General features: G+C 35.3%; 1 protein-coding gene across 3 annotated transcripts in view; it reads left to right on the forward strand.

Annotated features, from left to right (window-relative positions):
• The window catches only part of LOC107560184 (pleckstrin homology domain-containing family G member 3-like), a 62,428-nt gene that overhangs the window by 14,246 nt on the left and 27,781 nt on the right, over positions 1-20,401 (forward strand). For 2 of the 3 annotated variants that reach the window (XM_016244293.1, XM_016244296.1), the window contains exons 2-3: positions 16,605-16,999; positions 19,848-19,948. In XM_016244293.1, the coding sequence (XP_016099779.1) occupies positions 16,605-16,999; positions 19,848-19,948 (496 nt within the window). The remainder of the gene's footprint in view (positions 1-16,604; positions 17,000-19,847; positions 19,949-20,401) is intronic. The other variant, XM_016244294.1, reaches the window with a different exon arrangement.

Below are 20,401 nucleotides of genomic sequence, written 5' to 3' on the forward strand. Positions count from 1 at the left end.
CCCCCCCACCGTCGTTTAGATTTTTTTATAGTAACAAAAATCATTTAGCCTAGTTCAGTTAGAGGACAGACACTTTTTTAAAAACTAAACTCTCAATACAGCGTCCCGAACCGTGCGCGAACGACGGAGGCGCAGGAGTCAGATTTTATTTATCACGTGAGGAGTCGAGCTGACTGATAAGAGTGAGGTGAGAAAGCCAAGACAATGGCAGAAGATTGTTTAGAAAGGAAATGCAAAGGTGCCTGTTTGGCAATATTTTAGATTTTGAAAAGCCTATTGACTGGAAGTTTTTTTTTTTTTTTTTTTTTTTAAACATTCGTTTCTTATTTATTTGGTTCCACAGTGTTTGCTGATTACTTTATTTAAACTTTGTGCATTTTATTTATTTTATTTTACATCAAGGTTTATATGCCGTGCCTCCAAGCTTTCTTATTCGTTTTGCTAATAAACGTTCTATGTTTCTTATTTATTTGGTTCCACAGTGTTTGCTGATTTTCACTTTTATATACCCATTTAAACTTTGTGTAGCTTAAGTAATTTGTTCTTTTATTAGGCATATATGGTGTATTTTTATTCATTTTGTTAACAAAAGTTCTGAGTTTGACGTTGTTGTTGTTGCTTGAATTGAATCAATGCCGAATTGGTGCTAATTTGAAAGTGAAAGTAAAATGCGCACGGCACCATTTGAAAGCGAAGAAAAGAGGGGAAACTCAAATGAACTAACCCCCTGTGATTTGAAGAGTTTAAAAGCGTTTGCATCGTGTAGAGCAGTGGTCGCCAACCCGTCGATCACTGTCCCAGTAGATCCCGAAAAAAACTGTAAAAGAAGTACAAAAATGCATTACGTTTATGGGTTATATTAATGTATCACTGAAGGGTACTGTCTTGAGAAAAGTTTCGATGGCAATGACATTTTCTTCTCCTTATAAAGCGCAGCTCTGCTTCGTTTACAGCGGTAAACAAGGAAACGCTATAGTGCAGCCGGTTTATAAGCAGTGTTGCCAAGTCCGCGGTTTTCCTGCAGAATTGGGCTACTTTAACACTGTTGCCGTGGGTTGTTGTTCATGTCCGCGGGTTGAAACGACCCCAATAACGTGATATTTAGTCCTAGGAATGTGAATTTTACTGGAAGATCCCCGCCAAAAAACGTGTATTTTACCCCCGGAATGCGATTTTTACAGGGGAACTCCCCTCGAAACGCAATTGGACTCGTTTTATTGCGAAAACCTGGCAACCCTGTTCATAGGCGCCGCCTGCTGTCAGAGAGTGCGTCTCATTCAGACCTGCTGTTTTTGTTTCGTGCAGATGTTTTATGTAGCAAATAAATAAATAACACCTAAAGTCAGACCATTCTGTTTTTGTTTTAAATCCTGAAATTAATCTAAATCAAATCAAAAACGCCTGCCCGTGCAGATCATGATTAAAATGCAGTGGTTGCCTCTAATTTCAAATGGCTAGATATTTGTGTTTGAAGCCAGTTTGTTTGTTATAAAGCAAATAGCCAATGAATAAATTTGCTTAAATATCAGTATCAGAATCCAATTTAATGCTAGTTAAAGAAAAAATAAAGAAAAGAAAATCTGAATTCTGAATCAGCTATGACCGGCGCATCACTAATTAAAATACTAAGTAAAGGCCTCAAATTTGAAGTACAATCTGGGATGTCTTTTTCTATCAATTCTTCAATAGGTAGATCTTGTCTTTCATAAAGGCTGAGGTCTGAGATCTTGGGCCTAAAAAGGTTGGTGACCACTGGTGTCGAGTATATTTTGGGCCTCAGAGAGACGCCGGTCCGCCTCGCTAATTTCCATCTAAACATCTCTTAAATGTCAACGAGAAAAGCACAAACACAAGTGGAAAAACATGAAATATTTTATTTATTTTTTATTTAAAAAAATAAGTGATGTTATACTCACGGAGGCTGCTCTGTGTTTCTGTATGTGCTTTGTCTCACTATTTATTTTATTTAATTTTTTTATTTTATTTAATTTTTATTCCGTTTAATGTATTTCTGTGATGTGCAGCTGTATTTTCAGCATCATTCCTCCAGTCTTCAGTGTCACATGATCTTCAGAAATCAGTATAATATGCTGATTTATTATCAGTGCTGGAAACTGTTGTGCTGCTTAATATTTTCTTGGAACCGGTGATATTTCAGGATTCTTTGAAGAATAAAAAGTTATAAAGAAGAGCATTTATTTAAAATAGAAATCTTTTCTAACAATATACACTACAGACCAAAAGTTTGGGGTCAGTACATTTTTATTCATTCATTTTTTTTTTTTAAAGAAATTATATTATAAACGTTTTTTTGTAAGCAGTCTCATAGCAGCACGTTTTTCAGTTCTTAATGTGTGTATTTTTAGGTTTGGAGCTGTATGTTGTGTAACATTTGCATGAGTGAAACCGTGTTCATGATCAGATCTCCTGTCGTCACTGCTGTCTGCTTTGACTATGCAGACGTGGTTGTGGCAGATACTGATGCTGTTCTGTGTGAAATTTGCATCGGCTGCTTTTACAGTTTGACTGACGCGAGTCTGATTGGAACTTGCTGGAAGGAAATGTGATGTTTTCGAGCCAGAGATCATTAATGTGTTTTATGTTTTACATGTTCAGCGCCAGTCCTTTATGATTTATTATGTGTGCAGTCTAACTGGAATTTGACATTGGATTACTCACTACGACTGCGTTTATTCGATTAAAAATACAGTAAATACAATAAAAATTGTGAAATGTTTTTAGAATTTCAAACCGCTGTTTTCTATGTGAATATCTGTTAAACTGTAATGTATTTCTGTGATGTGCAGCTGTATTTTCAGCATCATTACTCCAGTCTTCAGTGTCACATGATCTTCAGAAATCAGTATAATATGCTGATCTGCTGCTAGAATAAAAATAATATTTTATGCTTGAATATAAAGTTCAAAAGAACAGCATTTATTTGAAAGAGGAATATTTTGTAATGTTATAAATGTCTTTACTGTCACTTTTGATCAGTTTAATGCGTCAATGATGATTAAAAGCATGCATTTGTAATGGTAGTATACACCGTATAATTACAAAAAAACAGCAAAGTAACACATTGAAGTAGGAAAAGTAAAAAAGTATTTTCTTTTGAAAGAGCTCCAATAATCTTTGTGTTATTGACAACTGTGAAAAATCATCTTTTACAGTATAGATGTCTTAAAGGGGTATTTAAAACTTACTATGCATGAAGTGCATACATGATGCATGAAAAAATTATGCATACATGATGCATACATGACACATAAAAAAAGTTTTAAGACCTTTAGATTCGACCATATCTTGATAGTAACTGAAAAAAAATATATGAAATTGAAACCGTGCAACCACTTATGAAAGTTGAATTAAAATTTCACACTCATAAAAGTACGACACCTAGATTTGACTTTTTATTTTTGTTAGAAATTCAGTTTTTACAATTGATGAAACAATATATGAAATTTGAATTGAAATGGTATTGTTTCAAATCTACAAATATCAAATCTTAGAAGTCTTAAAAATGCTCATGCATGTAAAATTTCAATATAAATAGTTTCATTGCATAATTTAAGCATAAAGTGCATGGGTAATGCATAAAATGTATGGCATTTGAATGTTTTTAAGACATTTACATTTGAAGGTTACAAATAAGTTATAAAATTATTGATAAGTTGTGCATAAATCTGACGTTCCTCACATGCTGTATTTAGTGATCACAGATCTATTCTGAGCTGTTACCGTTTGCATTTTCTGCCTCTAACTGATGCTCAGGTGAAGAGGAAGCGTGTTTGCGTGTTTTCAGCGCTCTCACAGTCGGTGTTATTTCTAAGGATTCAGGAATTCAGGCTTTGAAAATCAAACCTCGGCGCTCGAGAATCCCTGGAATTCCAGCAATTCCGTTCGCTTCCAGAAACGTCTGCGAATCCAGACAGAAACCAGGTTCATCTGAGCATGCGTTTCTCTGCGTGCGGTTTGTTTGCTGAAGTTAGCATCATTATCTCGAGCCGTTTGGAGCTGGTGAGTGTGTTCAAATACTACACTCACCTTGAGGTGAGTTAATCATTGTTTGTGTTCACAATCCTGAACTCTCACAGTCAGACAGGAAGGTTTGTGGGTTAATGCTTGTTTTTGGCTGGTTTAGTGTGCATAGAGTTGTTTACTGATAAGGGATTGAGCTGAAGTGATCAGAGTTTTGAGTTCCCTCCATACAGGGTGTTTTAACACATTTTTCAGATTAACAAATGGTGTCAAATCGGTCCTGTAAAGCTTATCTGACTGCATCGCCCCTGTGGCTAAAATATGGATTTATATGTCTATTATTGAATCGGTATTGAGTCATTCCTGTGGCTGTTCTCTGCCTGTCTGAGCAGATGTGAGTCTGTCGGGATGAGCGTTTGTCATTCGTGCGTCATGGATTTTTGTATAGGATGGTGTTTCAAACCAATGCTTGTGAAAGAATGATAATTGTGTGTCAGGTGTGTTTGGGTATCCTGTGTGTGTGTGTGTGTGCGCGTGTGTGTGTGTGTGTGTGTGTGTGCGTGTGTGTGGAGGTCAGCAGAGCTCAAACACTGCGTTTAATCATTAGCTCTGTACTAATGAACTGTTGATTTAACATCATTTCATTAGCTCTTAGAGTTATAATATTGAGCACTTTAGGTTGGATATAAAATGTCATTTTCAGCATCTTTAAAAAAATATAAAAAACCTGAGTGTGAAACAATTTATGAACTTTGAATGTTTTTTTTATTAACAAGCATTTTTAAGACACTTCTATTTGCTCATTTCTTGTTAGAAAAAAAAATTAAACTATTTATGTAATGTAAATGGAATTTTTACACACGCATAAACGTTTTTAAGACATTTAGGTTTGACGGTATATTGATAGAAATTGAATAATTTATACATTATTGAAATACATGAATTGAAATTTTATACTTTAAAACATTTAGACACCTAGATTTGACCATATTTTGTTAGAAATGGAATATATTATGAAATTGTTGCAACAATTAAACAATTTATGAAAAATGTTGAATTGCAAATTTTCACTCATAAACGTTTTTAAGACATTTTAGGTTTGACCATATTTTGTTATAAATTTATTGGAACAGTGCAACAATTTATAACATTTCAATTGAAATTTTACACTTTAAAACATTAAGACACCTAGATTTGACCATATTTTGTTAGAAATGTAATAATTTATACATTTATTGAAACAATCGCAACAATTTATGAAATCTGAATTGAAATTTTAAGCTCATAAATGTTTAGAAGACACCTAGATTTGACCATATTTTGTTAGAAATTGAATAATTTGTGAAATTGTTGCAACGCTGAAACAATTTAACAAACATGAAATATGAATTTAAATTGTATTGTTTCAACAGTTTCATAAATGATTCTAACAAGAAATTGTCAAATCTAAATGCTTATGAGTGTGAAAAACAATTATATGAAATTTGAATTGAAGTTTTACACAAGCATTTTCAAGTCTAGAAATTAGAAATTGAACAATTTATGAAATTATTGAAACGGTTAAAATAATTTGTAAGACTTGAATTTTTATTGTTTCAACAATGGTTTCTTTGAGGTGTATTATCATTATCAGCGAGTGTTACTTAATTAAACTGCTTTGAATGGCTGAATTACTAAATTTAAGTGTTATTGGAGAACTTTTTAGTTTCCTCAAAGAAGCTTGATTTCTCTTTTTCTTTAGAAAAGCAAAAGTGCTTTTAAAGAACCAGGTGCAAAAACCCTATGTAACCTAAATGGTTCAGTAAGAAACAAGAGGCTGCTGCACAGCTCTAATAGTTTTCTAATATTTTATTTCTCATATTTGTCATTGATGACTGTGAGCTGCTCATCCTACTGCACCCTGTTTTTAATTGCCTTTCAAATGCACTGGATGGTGGATTTCTAAGGAAGCGCCTTTATGAGACGGGTCAGTCATAAACGTCATGTTCTGATGAGAAGCTCATTGTTTTAGTTCCCAAAAGATCTCTTTTCCCTGGAATCTGATGCTTTACAGTGTCTCACTTTGTCATAACTAGTCCTGATGAAGTCATTTAACGCCACATGAACACCTGCGAAACTAAATTCACTGAGATAACGACAGAAATTTCTGGTTCTGATTCTTTTTGTAGGTTTGATATGTCAAGAACCTCTCGGAGTCTTTTTATATGATTCATTGAACTGGTTCAAAAGAGTCATTTGCTCGTGAGTCAGACTACACTGGTTTTGCTGTGTGTTTGTTTTTTTTGTCTTATTTTATCATAACTAGTCCTGATAAAGTTGTTCATAGCTCATTTTGTCTTAGGAAAAGTCACATTGTAGCAGTTTCGAAATAAATTACTGTTTTGATTATTAATTATCCTAATAGATTCATAAGTTGTTTCGTTTCTAAAAATATTTTTTTGCGTCTATGCATCTTAAAAATATTTATGAATGTACAATTAAAAAAAAAAATATTTTGTTATAAATTTATTGGAACAGTGCAACAATTTATAACATTTCAATTGAAATTTTACACTTTAAAACATTAAGACACCTAGATTTGACCATATTTTGTTAGAAATGTAATAATTTATACATTTATTGAAACAATCGCAACAATTTATGAAATCTGAATTGAAATTTTAAGCTCATAAATGTTTAGAAGACACCTAGATTTGACCATATTTTGTTAGAAATTGAATAATTTGTGAAATTGTTGCAACGCTGAAACAATTTAACAAACATGAAATATGAATTTAAATTGTATTGTTTCAACAGTTTCATAAATGATTCTAACAAGAAATTGTCAAATCTAAATGCTTATGAGTGTGAAAAACAATTATATGAAATTTGAATTGAAGTTTTACACAAGCATTTTCAAGTCTAGAAATTAGAAATTGAACAATTTATGAAATTATTGAAACGGTTAAAATAATTTGTAAGACTTGAATTTTTATTGTTTCAACAATGGTTTCTTTGAGGTGTATTATCATTATCAGCGAGTGTTACTTAATTAAACTGCTTTGAATGGCTGAATTACTAAATTTAAGTGTTATTGGAGAACTTTTTAGTTTCCTCAAAGAAGCTTGATTTCTCTTTTTCTTTAGAAAAGCAAAAGTGCTTTTAAAGAACCAGGTGCAAAAACCCTATGTAACCTAAATGGTTCAGTAAGAAACAAGAGGCTGCTGCACAGCTCTAATAGTTTTCTAATATTTTATTTCTCATATTTGTCATTGATGACTGTGAGCTGCTCATCCTACTGCACCCTGTTTTTAATTGCCTTTCAAATGCACTGGATGGTGGATTTCTAAGGAAGCGCCTTTATGAGACGGGTCAGTCATAAACGTCATGTTCTGATGAGAAGCTCATTGTTTTAGTTCCCAAAAGATCTCTTTTCCCTGGAATCTGATGCTCTACAGTGTCTCACTTTGTCATAACTAGTCCTGATGAAGTCATTTAACGCCACATGAACACCTGCGAAACTAAATTCACTGAGATAACGACAGAAATTTCTGGTTCTGATTCTTTTAGTAGGTTTGATATGTCAAGAACCTCTCGGAGTCTTTTTATATGATTCATTGAACTGGTTCAAAAGAGTCATTTGCTCGTGAGTCAGACTACACTGGTTTTGCTGTGTGTTTGTTTTTTTTGTCTTATTTTATCATAACTAGTCCTGATAAAGTTGTTCATAGCTCATTTTGTCTTAGGAAAAGTCACATTGTAGCAGTTTCGAAATAAATTACTGTTTTGATTATTAATGATCCTAATAGATTCATAAGTTGTTTCGTTTCTAAAAATATTTTTTTGCGTCTATGCATCTTAAAAATATTTATGAATGTACAATTAAAAAAAAAATCTAATTGTTTTCGACAGCTTCATTGTTTTCGACAAGAAGTTGTCAAATATAGGTGTCTTAAATTCTTATGAATGTAAAGTTTCAGAACAGTTTTCATAGATTTCTTCATTCTTTCAACAGTTTTATAAGTTCAAGAAATTGTCAAATCTAGATGTCATAATGCTTATGTAAAATTTCACTGCAAATTTAATAAATTCATTGTTTCAGCAATTTCATAAATTGTTCCATTTATAATAAGACATTTTCAAATCTAGGTGTCATAAAAATGCTTATAAATGGAACAATTTATGAAATTTTGTATTGAAACTTTACATTTATAAGCATTAAGACACCTAGATTTGATGATTTCTTGGAACAATTTATGAAATTTGTATAGAAATTTTACAAGAAATGATCAAATCTAGGTGTCTTAATGCTTGTAAATGTAAAGTTTCAATACAAAATGTCATAAATTCATTCATTGTTTCAACAATTTCATAAATTGTTCCATTTACAGCAAGAAATCATATCTAGGTGCCTTAAATTCTTATGAATGTAAAATTTCAATACAATTTTCATACATTTCTTCATTCGTTCAACAATTTTATAAATTATTCCATTTCTAACAAGAAATTGTCAAATATAGGTGTCGTAAAAATGCTTATAAATGTAACATTTCAATACGAATTTCATAAATTCTTTCATTGATTCAGCAATTTTATAAATTGTTCCAATTCTAACAAGATATTTTCAAATCTAGGTGTGTTGTTACATTCAAATTTCAATGCAAGTATTAAAAAAAAAAAACAATCGATAATGTCCAAAGTCTTATTTTTGTTTTATAATGAATTGTTTCTTAAGTTTATAGTTTAAAAGTCATAGATATCTCATATTTCTTGATGTTTGCGTGTCCATTGTAAGTCTGGCCTCTTTTAGCCCTCATTATGTCGGCTCTCAGACTTTATAACTAAATCTTTCCTATATGTTCAGAGCTGTTGTGATGCGAGATCTGCTGTCTGTCGGGGTTTGTTTGCATTGAGTGTGTTCACTTCCTCAGACGAGCAGAGATGATGGTCACACTCTTACCAAAGACAGAAAGGAAATGAGAACTTACTTTTACTAAACCAGATTTCAACACACCTGCTTCATCGATCGTATGAATAGTTTTCCTGTATGATAGGAAAGATGTGATCCATGAGTCATGGAGCCGAGAAGGATACGGTTTGAGTGCGTCGCTCATGTGGAGACTTGCGGTTGGATTTCGTCATTAAAGACGGGCAGGTTCATATAGTGAGCTCACTCGTATCGTGCATCTACAAGCCCAGAAAGAGCTAATCAGAGCCGTATAAGACATGTTTCAGGAAATGACTGATCTATAGGACTACAGTTTCCCAGGCTGTTATGCCTGATATTGTGTGTTTTTGTTATTGCGCAAACACTGACTGCTGGTTTACTTTAATACCGATGCGTTAATGATAGGGATGTAACGATTCACTCAACTCACGATTCGATTCACAAATGAGATTTGTCCTTTTATTATTGCTTGGACAAAATGCTGCACATTTCTTTGTGAAATTGAAATATAACTATAATAATATACTAATATAGCACTCGCATATTATTGCTCTTTTGTTGGTTTTGATTGCTTCTATTGTCTTCATTTGTAAGTCGCTTTGGATAAAAGCGTCTGCTAAATGACAATTTAAATATAGTGTAAACGTAAATAACAAAACTAAATTTTAATTTTCAAACAAGCCCCAAATCAAATACATAAGTAACATAAATAAAAGAAATCTCTTCATATAAACAAACTAAAGCTTTGTCTTGTGCTCTTTCCATTTAAACTTAGAGGCAACCACTGCATTTTAATCACGATCCAAACAAAGATGCTGCATACATGCAACACAAGCAGTTTTTAATCTAAATTAGATTGTATGGTTTCGAAGCAAAAACAGAATGGTTTGACTTCAGTTTTGTGAAACTATACATAAAAATATCTGCATGAAACAGCAGACGAGCTGAACGAGACGCAGATGCACTCTCTGCCAGCAGGTGGCGCTTAAAGCCTTTCTTGGTTACCGCTGTAAACAAAGCAGCGCTGCGCTTATGAACAGCAATGATACAGCGTTTCCTTGGTTACCGCTGTAAACAAAGCAGCGCTGCGCTTATGAACAGCAATGATACAGCGTTTCCTTGGTTACCGCTGTAAACAAAGCAGCGCTGCGCTTATGAACAGCAATGATACAGCGTTTCCTTGGTTACCGCTGTAAACAAAGCAGCGCTGCGCTTATGAACAGCAATGATACAGCGTTTCCTTGGTTACCGCTGTAAACAAAGCAGCGCAGCACTTATGAACAGCAATGATACAGCGTTTCCTTGGTTACCGCAGTAAACAAAGCAGCGCAGCACTTATGAACAACAATGATAGTGTTTCCTTGGTTACCGCTGTAAACAAAGCAGCGCTGCGCTTATGAACAGCAATGATGCAGCGTTTCCTTGGTTACCGCTGTAAAGAAAGCAGCGCTGCGCTTATGAACAGCAATGATGCAGCGTTTCCTTGGTTACCGCTGTAAAGAAAGCAGCGCTGCGCTTATGAACAGCAATGATGCAGCGTTTCCTTGGTTACCGCTGTAAAGAAAGCAGCGCTGCGCTTATGAACAGCAATGATGCAGCGTTTCCTTGGTTACCGCTGTAAAGAAAGCAGCGCTGCGCTTATGAACAGCAATGATGCAGCGTTTCCTTGGTTACCGCTGTAAAGAAAGCAGCGCTGCGCTTATGAACAGCAATGATGCAGCGTTTCCTTGGTTACCGCTGTAAAGAAAGCAGCGCTGCGCTTATGAACAGCAATGATGCAGCGTTTCCTTGGTTACCGCTGTAAAGAAAGCAGCGCTGCGCTTATGAACAGCAATGATGCAGCGTTTCCTTGGTTACCGCTGTAAAGAAAGCAGCGCTGCGCTTATGAACAGCAATGATGCAGCGTTTCCTTGGTTACCGCAGTAAACAAAGCAGCGCTGCACTTATGAACTTTAATATGCATTATACAGAGGCCAGATGAAAAGAAAAAATACCATCTAAACTTTTCTAAAGACAGTAAGTTCCCCTCACACATGCATTCATATAAACTCCTACCCTTAAATGAATCGCGATTTGTTTAGCATCTCAACCGATTTGAATCGTCACATATCTGAATCGATTTTCAACCGGCTCGCGGATAATCGTTACATCCCTATCAATGACTCTCTTTCTGGTTCAGATTCTATTAGTGATTATTTTAGAAGGTTTAATAAGTCAATAACCTCTCTAAACGATTCATTGAATGAGTCACCTGACTGATTCAAACGGTTACGACTCACGGACAAATGACTCTTATGAACCGGTCATTGAATGAATCAGTCAAAAAGACTCAACACTGCAAAAAAGCTGTTCTTCCTCTGTATTTTTTTTTTCCAGTACTAAATATCTAAACATTCTTAAATTAGGATGCATTTACTTGATGACAAAAATTTGTTTTCTGAAAAAATGATCAAAATGAAGTGAGTTTATGCTTTAAATAAGAAATATCTGCTAATGGAGTAAAACAAAAAAAAGATTAAATTTAATTCAAATGAAAACCGAATTTATTTTTGACACCCCATTAGCAGATTTTTTTTTTGTTTTTTGTTTGCATAAACTCGCCTAATTTTTAACAATTTCTCATCAAACAAGACTTAATATCTGTCATTTTGCATCTCAACTAAAATGTTTTCCTTTTGAATTAAGATACTAAGGCTTGTTTGATGAGAAAAACTTAGGTTGAAAAATTAGGTGAGTTTATGCTTAAAACAAGAAAAATGTTTGCTATTTTCAAAAAATAACTTCTTTTTAAAAAACATTTTTTGTGCATCTTTGGCAGATGATAATTTTTTCACTCATTTTGCATCGCAAGTAAATGCATCTTGTTTTAAGAATATTTAGATATTTGCACTGGAAAACAACAAAAATATTGAGCAAGAACATCACATTTTGCAGTGTTGCAAGTCTTTTTCATTGGTTCATAAGAGTAATTTGTTCATGAATCCGACTATATTGGTTTTGTGTTTTTGCATGCATCCAGTGAGGACTGCGCAATCCGTGATGTCTGTTTATTGACATTTTACATGTTTTTAAACCATAATAACTCGCGTAACTCTAGTATAATAACTTGAGTATAAGACATCAGCCTGCGACCCTAAAATCCGTCCCTGTCAGACTGTCTCCAATAGATTGTCCTTTATTTCAACATTCCAGGGGATTTTATGTCAGTATGAAGAGCAGGAATCGGGGCATGTCAAAAAGCATTTCAGAAAATGAACCTACAGTAAACCACAACACAGTACAGGGTTCCTGGGAATTAAAGCAGCTCCAGGAAGAAGTCAAAGACTATCTGGAAGTGGAATTAGATAACTAACATGCACAATGCAAATTCTTCTTTAGTCCATCCAGATCATATTGTGTGTTGTGATTGGTTAGCTGGGCCAGTGTGTGCTGTGATTGGTTAGCTGGGCCGGTGTGTGTTGTGATTGGTTAGCTGGGCCGATGTGTGCTGTGATTGGTTAGCTGGGCCGGTGTGTGTTGTGATTGGTTAGCTGGGCCGATGTGTGCTGTGATTGGTTAGCTGGGCCGGTGTGTGTTGTGATTGGTTAGCTGGGCCGATGTGTGCTGTGATTGGTTAGCTGGGCCGGTGTGTGTTGTGATTGGTTAGCTGGGCCGATGTGTGCTGTGATTGGTTAGCTGGGCCGGTGTGTGTTGTGATTGGTTAGCTGGGCCGATGTGTGCTGTGATTGGTTAGCTGGGCCGGTGTGTGTTGTGATTGGTTAGCTGGGCCGATGTGTGCTGTGATTGGTTAGCTGGGCCGGTGTGTGTTGTGATTGGTTAGCTGGGCCGATGTGTGCTGTGATTGGTTAGCTGGGCCGGTGTGTGTTGTGATTGGTTAGCTGGGCCGATGTGTGCTGTGATTGGTTAGCTGGGCCGGTGTGTGTTGTGATTGGTTAGCTGGGCCGATGTGTGCTGTGATTGGTTAGCTGGGCCGGTGTGTGTTGTGATTGGTTAGCTGGGCCGATGTGTGCTGTGATTGGTTAGCTGGGCCGGTGTGTGTTGTGATTGGTTAGCTGGGCCGATGTGTGCTGTGATTGGTTAGCTGGGCCGGTGTGTGTTGTGATTGGTTAGCTGGGCCGATGTGTGCTGTGATTGGTTAGCTGGGCCGGTGTGTGTTGTGATTGGTTAGCTGGGCCGATGTGTGCTGTGATTGGTTAGCTGGGCCGGTGTGTGTTGTGATTGGTTAGCTGGGCCGATGTGTGCTGTGATTGGTTAGCTGGGCCGGTGTGTGTTGTGATTGGTTAGCTGGGCCGATGTGTGCTGTGATTGGTTAGCTGGGCCGGTGTGTGTTGTGATTGGTTAGCTGGGCCGATGTGTGCTGTGATTGGTTAGCTGGGCCGGTGTGTGTTGTGATTGGTTAGCTGGGCCGATGTGTGCTGTGATTGGTTAGCTGGGCCGGTGTGTGTTGTGATTGGTTAGCTGGGCCGATGTGTGCTGTGATTGGTTAGCTGGGCCGGTGTGTGTTGTGATTGGTTAGCTGGGCCGATGTGTGCTGTGATTGGTTAGCTGGGCCGGTGTGTGTTGTGATTGGTTAGCTGGGCCGATGTGTGCTGTGATTGGTTAGCTGGGCCGGTGTGTGTTGTGGTCGGTTAGCTGGGCCGGTGTGTGCTGTGATTGGTTAGCTGGGCCGGTGTGTGTTGTGGTCAGTTAGCTGGGCCGGTGAGTGCTGTGATTGGTCGGGAAATGTCATGCGCCTCACCATAGCTGCCTGCGAGCTTCAGTGTAAATATTGCGTCAAAATCAAATCAATTTGAGCGCGATTTCAACCCGGATGATTGTAACCACTCTAAGTTCGTCTGGCTTTGGAAAGCTAGCGTGTCTCCGACATAGTGATGACACTCGTTGCCTTCTCTAGTGCAGCTCAACCCGGTCTCGTCCCATTCGATTTGATTGCCACCGTTTTAATAGTAAATTTGTATTTGACATTATTATTATTATTATTAGCAGTAGTAATAATAATAATACAATGGTTTTAATTTTAAGGAATATCGAACCATTGTTTTGTCCATGTTTTAGTTTAAACAGTAAACATTTGTCGTGCTACACTTTGCCAAAAAATAAAAGGAATTATAACATTTTCAATTGATTAAGTTTTTAAAAATTACCAAATTGTTATTTTTATAAATTGATTTGATTGATTACCACCGTTTTTATAGTAAATTTGTATTTGACATTATTATTATTATTATTAGCAGTAGTAATAATAATACAATTAATTTTTAAAGGAATATCGAACCATTGTTTTGTTTTAATTTTTAGGTTTTAATGTTTTAACTTAAACAGTAAACCTTTTTTGTGCAGCACTTTGCCAAAAAATAAAGGAAATTATTAAATTTTTCATTTGCTTGCATAAAAAAAAAATCTAAATTGTTAGTTTTATTCATTGATTTTACCACCGTTTTTTTTATCCAGTAAACATTTGTCGTGCTACACTTTGCCAAAAAATAAAAGGAATTATAACATTTTCAATTGATTAAGTTTTTAAAAATTACCAAATTGTTATTTTTATAAATTGATTTGATTGATTACCACCGTTTTTATAGTAAATTTGTATTTGACATTATTATTATTATTATTAGCAGTAGTAATAATAATACAATTAATTTTTAAAGGAATATCGAACCATTGTTTTGTTTTAATTTTTAGGTTTTAATGTTTTAACTTAAACAGTAAACCTTTTTTGTGCAGCACTTTGCCAAAAAATAAAGGAAATTATTAAATTTTTCATTTGCTTGCATTAAAAAAAAATCTAAATTGTTAGTTTTATTCATTGATTTTACCACCGTTTTTTTAATCTAAGTCCAGTAATACAAAGAAAACAATATAGTGAAACGGGCAGAAAATTTGATAAAATACAGTGATACAGATTTTTAATCATACAGACCAGCACTAGTAGATTATTTAAATGAAAAAACTTGATTAATATAATCATGTTATTATTGGGCTGGGCGATATGACCAAAAAATTATCACTTTTTTTTTTTTTTCTATATCAGTCGATATCGATATTATCACATTAAATGTAAAATTTTTATTTCTTTCGAGTTTAAAGGCAGATTTTTGCTCCAATGTGAAAGTTGTAAAAACCCGATGGTTAATTGTGGGTTTCAACTATTCTTTATGGTCATTTTTGAATTCTTTACACTTTTCCAGTCATTTTTCCTTAAAATAATATCTTAATAGAAAAAAATAATTTCTTAGTTCTGCATGTTCTAGTAATGAGTAATATTGTTTCAAATCAAGAAACAAGTTTGTGTTGCCTGAAAATATTAATAATAGGCCTATAACATTTTTTGTCTCTTAGAAATACACATTTGATAGTAGCTTGAGTTAGGATGCAGATCCGTAATATCTGTAAAAATTGTAGAAATCTCATTTTTATATGGTGAAATTTAATTATTCTGACTGTTTGAGGTGTTTTTTTTTACCATTGGTTTTCCATAGTAGCATACATTTAGATCATGATAATCACAGTTTAAACCACAAATATAGCACGTCAATACTATGGTAAAAATGTAATATGGCTTGTAGGTATTTATGAAAAACAGTAGTCTAAATACATTTATAAATGCTTAAACGCTATAGCTTAATCACAAAAAATACTGTAATTATATTCCATTACTCCTCCTTCAATGCATTTAATACATGTCTACATTAATAATATATTACAATTCGACACAAATACCCACATTTCTGACATGGAGCAGTTAGTGCTACTACAGTAAATGCTAAATTATGGCGATTTGTAGATTTAAAAAGTCTTCTTGTCAGCGCTGTTTCATCTGCGTGTATGTTATTTGTGTTCCTCGCTGAATTCAAGAGCTTCACACTGGATCTAGGCATGTAACGATTACCAGTTTGACAATAAATAATGATTAAATTCCCCATGGTTAATATTACCGTTTCATCTTTTAATTATCATTAAAACTGTATTAGATTACCGTGATTTGAACAACTCGCGATAAATACTGTCCAGCATAAAGCACAGTTTTCAGTAACGGTCTCACGTGCAGACAGCAGCAGAGTAGTTTAGTTTTGAGTGAAAACAAGGCGGAAAAGCTGGGAGATTTTAAAAGAGTGCTAAGGGAATTATTCAAATGAATATATGAATGAATTCAGAAATGATTCGACGGCATTTTGTTTTCATCTTCGCTCCATGTGATACCTAAAGGAAGTGTTCTTAATCACAATACTGCTCTGTCCACACAGGTTACGGGAAACGGCTCTAATTCAGCTTGTCCATAAGCGCCACCTGCTGTCAGCGAGTGGATTTACAGAGACTTATATTTACATTCAGCCTGTGTGTGGCTTTTTTGAAGCTTTATTTGAACATTTACGTTAGATATTTCAACATGCTATTAGAAATTTTCATACAGTTACATCCCTAGCTGGATCTCACAGCGCTGTTCAGAGACTCATCAGTGAGTAACACATCTGCTCTAGTGAAGCTCAAATGACTAGCGCTCTTTCGTTCCGCCTTTGCCGCATAAACATCATATCAAACATTTATAACTCTTGTTATCGTTTATCGAGGAAATTTATATCGCGCGATAATTATCGTTATCGGTTTATCGCCCAGCCCCATGTTATTATGAATCACCCTAAGATGAAAAATAATGCTGAAAGCATGCAAAAAATCTTGTTTTGTTTGTCTCCAGCAGAATGTCATCGTCTGTCTACCAGTTCGTCTGTGGGGAGTCACGATCCACGGTCCGCAGACTGCTGCTCGCTGTCCAGCACTGAGCCTTCAGAGGACGGCTTGTCGGTCAACGCCGTGTCCACAGTCTCGTCCGAGTCGTCCATCGAGGGCAACAGCGGCTCGCCGACAGCACGGTCCGTGGGAGCTGATATTGACCTGGAGCTCAGTCCTCCGGAGCTGCTCGGCTTGGACTGGCCGGTTGGGGAACCATCGGTCGTGACCCCAGACCCTCCATCGCCGTTCGCCACCGTCACCATGGCGCCCAACCCTCAGCTCACATACGTGGATCGTGTCGTCATGGAGATTATCGAGACGGAGCGAATGTACGTCAGGGATCTGCGCAGCATCGTAGAGGTGAGAAACATTGGTTTGAAAACTGCTGTGCGTTCTGATCCATAAATATCTAAAAAATATTGAAAAATTTGTTTTAAGAAAATTATTGAAATTAAAATCATTTTGTGGAATATTTTAATGCTTACTGGAGTGAAATTCAAATTCACCATTGTTTAGAAATTGGGGGTTGCTTATATTTTTACAAATATTTTTAAATAAAAGCTCACCAATTATTTGATCAAAAATACAGTAAAAATGTTAAATAATTTTACAATTTAGAATAACCGTTTTCTATATGAATGTATTGTAAAATGTAATTTATTTCTGTGATCAAAGCTGTATTTTCAGCATCATTACTCCAGTCTTCAGTGTCACATGATCTTCAGAAATCATTCTAATATGCTGATACACTACTGTTAAAAAGTTAAGGATGTGTTAAATTAATAAAAAGTGATGATAAAGACTTATATTGTTAGAAAATATTTCTATTTTGAATAAATGCTGTTATTTTGAACTTTCTGTTCATCTGTGAATCGTGAAAAATAAAATGTATCACAGTTTCCACAAACATATTAAGCAGCACAACTGTTTTCAACACTGATAATAATAACAAATGTTTGTTGAGCAGCAGATCAGCATATTATACTGATTTCTGAAGATCATGTGACACTGAAGACTGGAGTATTGATGCTGAAAATACAGCTGCGCATCACAGAAATAAATTACATTTTAAATTATATTAAAATAGAAAACCATTACTTTAAATTGTAAAAATATTTATATATTATATATATATATATATATACATGCATGCATACATTCATACGTGTGTATGTATATTTGTTTTTAATTAATATATTTTATATTTATAAAGTCACTGAGCTTGTTGCAATGCATTCTGGGATTGCTTTATCCATAAAGGATACATGTGATGCTGCCTTAGAATTTGTGAACGTAACTTTGATGCCTAAAAGTGCTGTTAATGTAGGATTCTCACTAGGCTTTGAAGAGAAAGCGTTCCTCTGCATGTCCCATAAGCCCTCCACAGAGCCGCTGACAGCTCCATCATCTCTAACAGCCAATTCCTGTAACGTTACCAGCCTCAAACAGACAGATGGTGTTGCTCACACTTCTGCAGAACACCCAGAATGCCGTGCTTTAAAGCAACAACTACAAACCAACAACTAATAAGAGACGCTAAGGTCTTGAACTTCGCTGCACTAACTGCTGTTTTTGTCGTTGGATCCCGGCGGTCATTTCCCATTCAGGATGTCTCGCTGCTGAACACGGGAATTCCTGGGGTTTTCACAGGTGTCACTCCTCATGCAGGAATGTGTTTGCACTTTCATATTCCTTATGCATGACTTTCCATCCACCAATATTGCATTGCCGACCGTCTGCAGCACATATAATGCAGTCTTGATGAACATAAACATAGTGAGCTGCAGTTTAAGGGTGTCTTATCACGTATGCGTGTTCCTAAAGTTAGACCTTATTAGATACTTTCTTCTAAGGCAGCATAGCATGCATCTTTTGTGAAATCCCATAATGCATTGCCATCTCAGCGGAAAAAACAATGCACGGAAAATATGGTGACATAATAAACCAACCAACATTTAAATCTCTAATTAACACTAAATCAACCGATATTTAAATCTTTAATTAGAACAAAACTGACCAATATTTAAATCTCTAATTTGAACAAAAACAACCGATATTTAAATCCATATTTAGAACAAAACATCCCATATTTAAATCTTTTACACGCCACGGAGGCAGCCATCAGCGTCGGCGCCATTGTGCATTTTTCCTCACGCCATTGTGTGAGGTTTACATGCATGTGTAATACTTTCAAGAATGAAAAAATTAAGCCTGGCGGGGTTTTATTTTGTTTTGGGTTTTTTTGCATTGACAATTTTCATGCCATTCTCATTACTATAATGCAAAATAATATATATTTTCATTATTGTAATGAGGAATTTCATACATTGTTAGTACTGAGTTTAATTAATGAAATCAATCAATGCATTGTAATTATTGTGTGTCAGTGTTTATTGTCTTTAGAGTCAGGCAGAATTTAGTACTGTGGTATTACCATGGTATAGTGATGGTATCAGATGGTAATACCAGGGTACTCTGATAAAGATCAGTTTACATGCATGTGAGTTTTACAACCGATTTCAAGAACATGTCCAGTCCAGATTAGAAATCATTTATTTAAAGAAAATGAAGTGTGTGTGTGTGTGTGTTTGCATTGACAATTTTCATGGCATTCTCATTAATATAATGCAAAACAAAAAATCTGACTTGTATTATTTCAATGTGGAATTCCGTACATGGTTAGTACTGCATTTACAGTATGCTGCCTTTAATTAATAAAACAAATCAGTGCATTGCACTGTGTGTCAGTGTTTGTTGTCTTTAGTGTCGGGCTGAATTTAGTTCCTCAGTTACATTCAGCTGTATAATACTCAGAAATAGCAAGTAAATTTCACAATTATTTATAACGAAATGGCATTCAATTAAACATGAAATTCTGAAGTAGAAAAACTGAAGTAGTGTCTTCTTTTTTTTACAGTGTATGGTGAAATAGTTTGCTTATTTTAGTAGGATTTATGTAATTTGTATGATTTATTTAATTATTATGATGTATGTGATTCATATAATTCCAATTCATTTGCAAGTCAAAATGTTTTCCAGTTTTCAAATGTATTTTGTAAGCATTAATAGATTGAGTGTGCAGTTTTCCTTCAGTTCTCTAGCGCCATCTGCTGAGCAGTTGAAGGCATTACAGGACAAATCAAGATGGATAATAGTTTATCATTGGTTGAGTTTGAAATGATATTTATTTCCCTTTTCCAATTTTCAGGATTATCTTGTGCACATCATTGACACCCGGGACCTTCCCATCAAACCAGAACAAGTGTGTTCACTTTTTGGGAATATTGAGCACATTTATGAGTTCAACAGGTAAGATTCGAGCATGATGACTTAATATGCATTTTACATGCTTTTATGCAATGCATACATATATTTATATACACAAGTACAGCAGTGTCAAGTCAGTATTGGGTGCTAAAAATGAGGTTGCACTGGGATGAAAACATCATGTAGTGTCATTTAGACAGCTCATAACTCTCTAACCATACGTGCGAAAGTATATTCAGACACTATCATTGGAATTATTCAGGACTCATCTACTGTTTAGAAATTGTATTTATTCAGGCAAATGAGGAAGCAGCAGCTGTCAAGTGGCAGATGTTGTGTGGCTTTAGATGTGGGACGTAAATACACATGGTGGTTTGTTTTTGGTCTAGAGTTTTGGTACACATGCTCACCTAATGCTCTTCACATCTGTGTTTGAACAGTTGCTCTTTAACAGCGCATGAGCTCGACTAGTGCTGTAGGACTTTGAAGGAACAG

This window comes from Sinocyclocheilus grahami, unplaced genomic scaffold (assembly GCF_001515645.1).
Source record: "Sinocyclocheilus grahami isolate Dianchi unplaced genomic scaffold, SAMN03320097.WGS_v1.1 scaffold713.1, whole genome shotgun sequence".
NCBI lineage: Eukaryota > Metazoa > Chordata > Actinopteri > Cypriniformes > Cyprinidae > Sinocyclocheilus > Sinocyclocheilus grahami.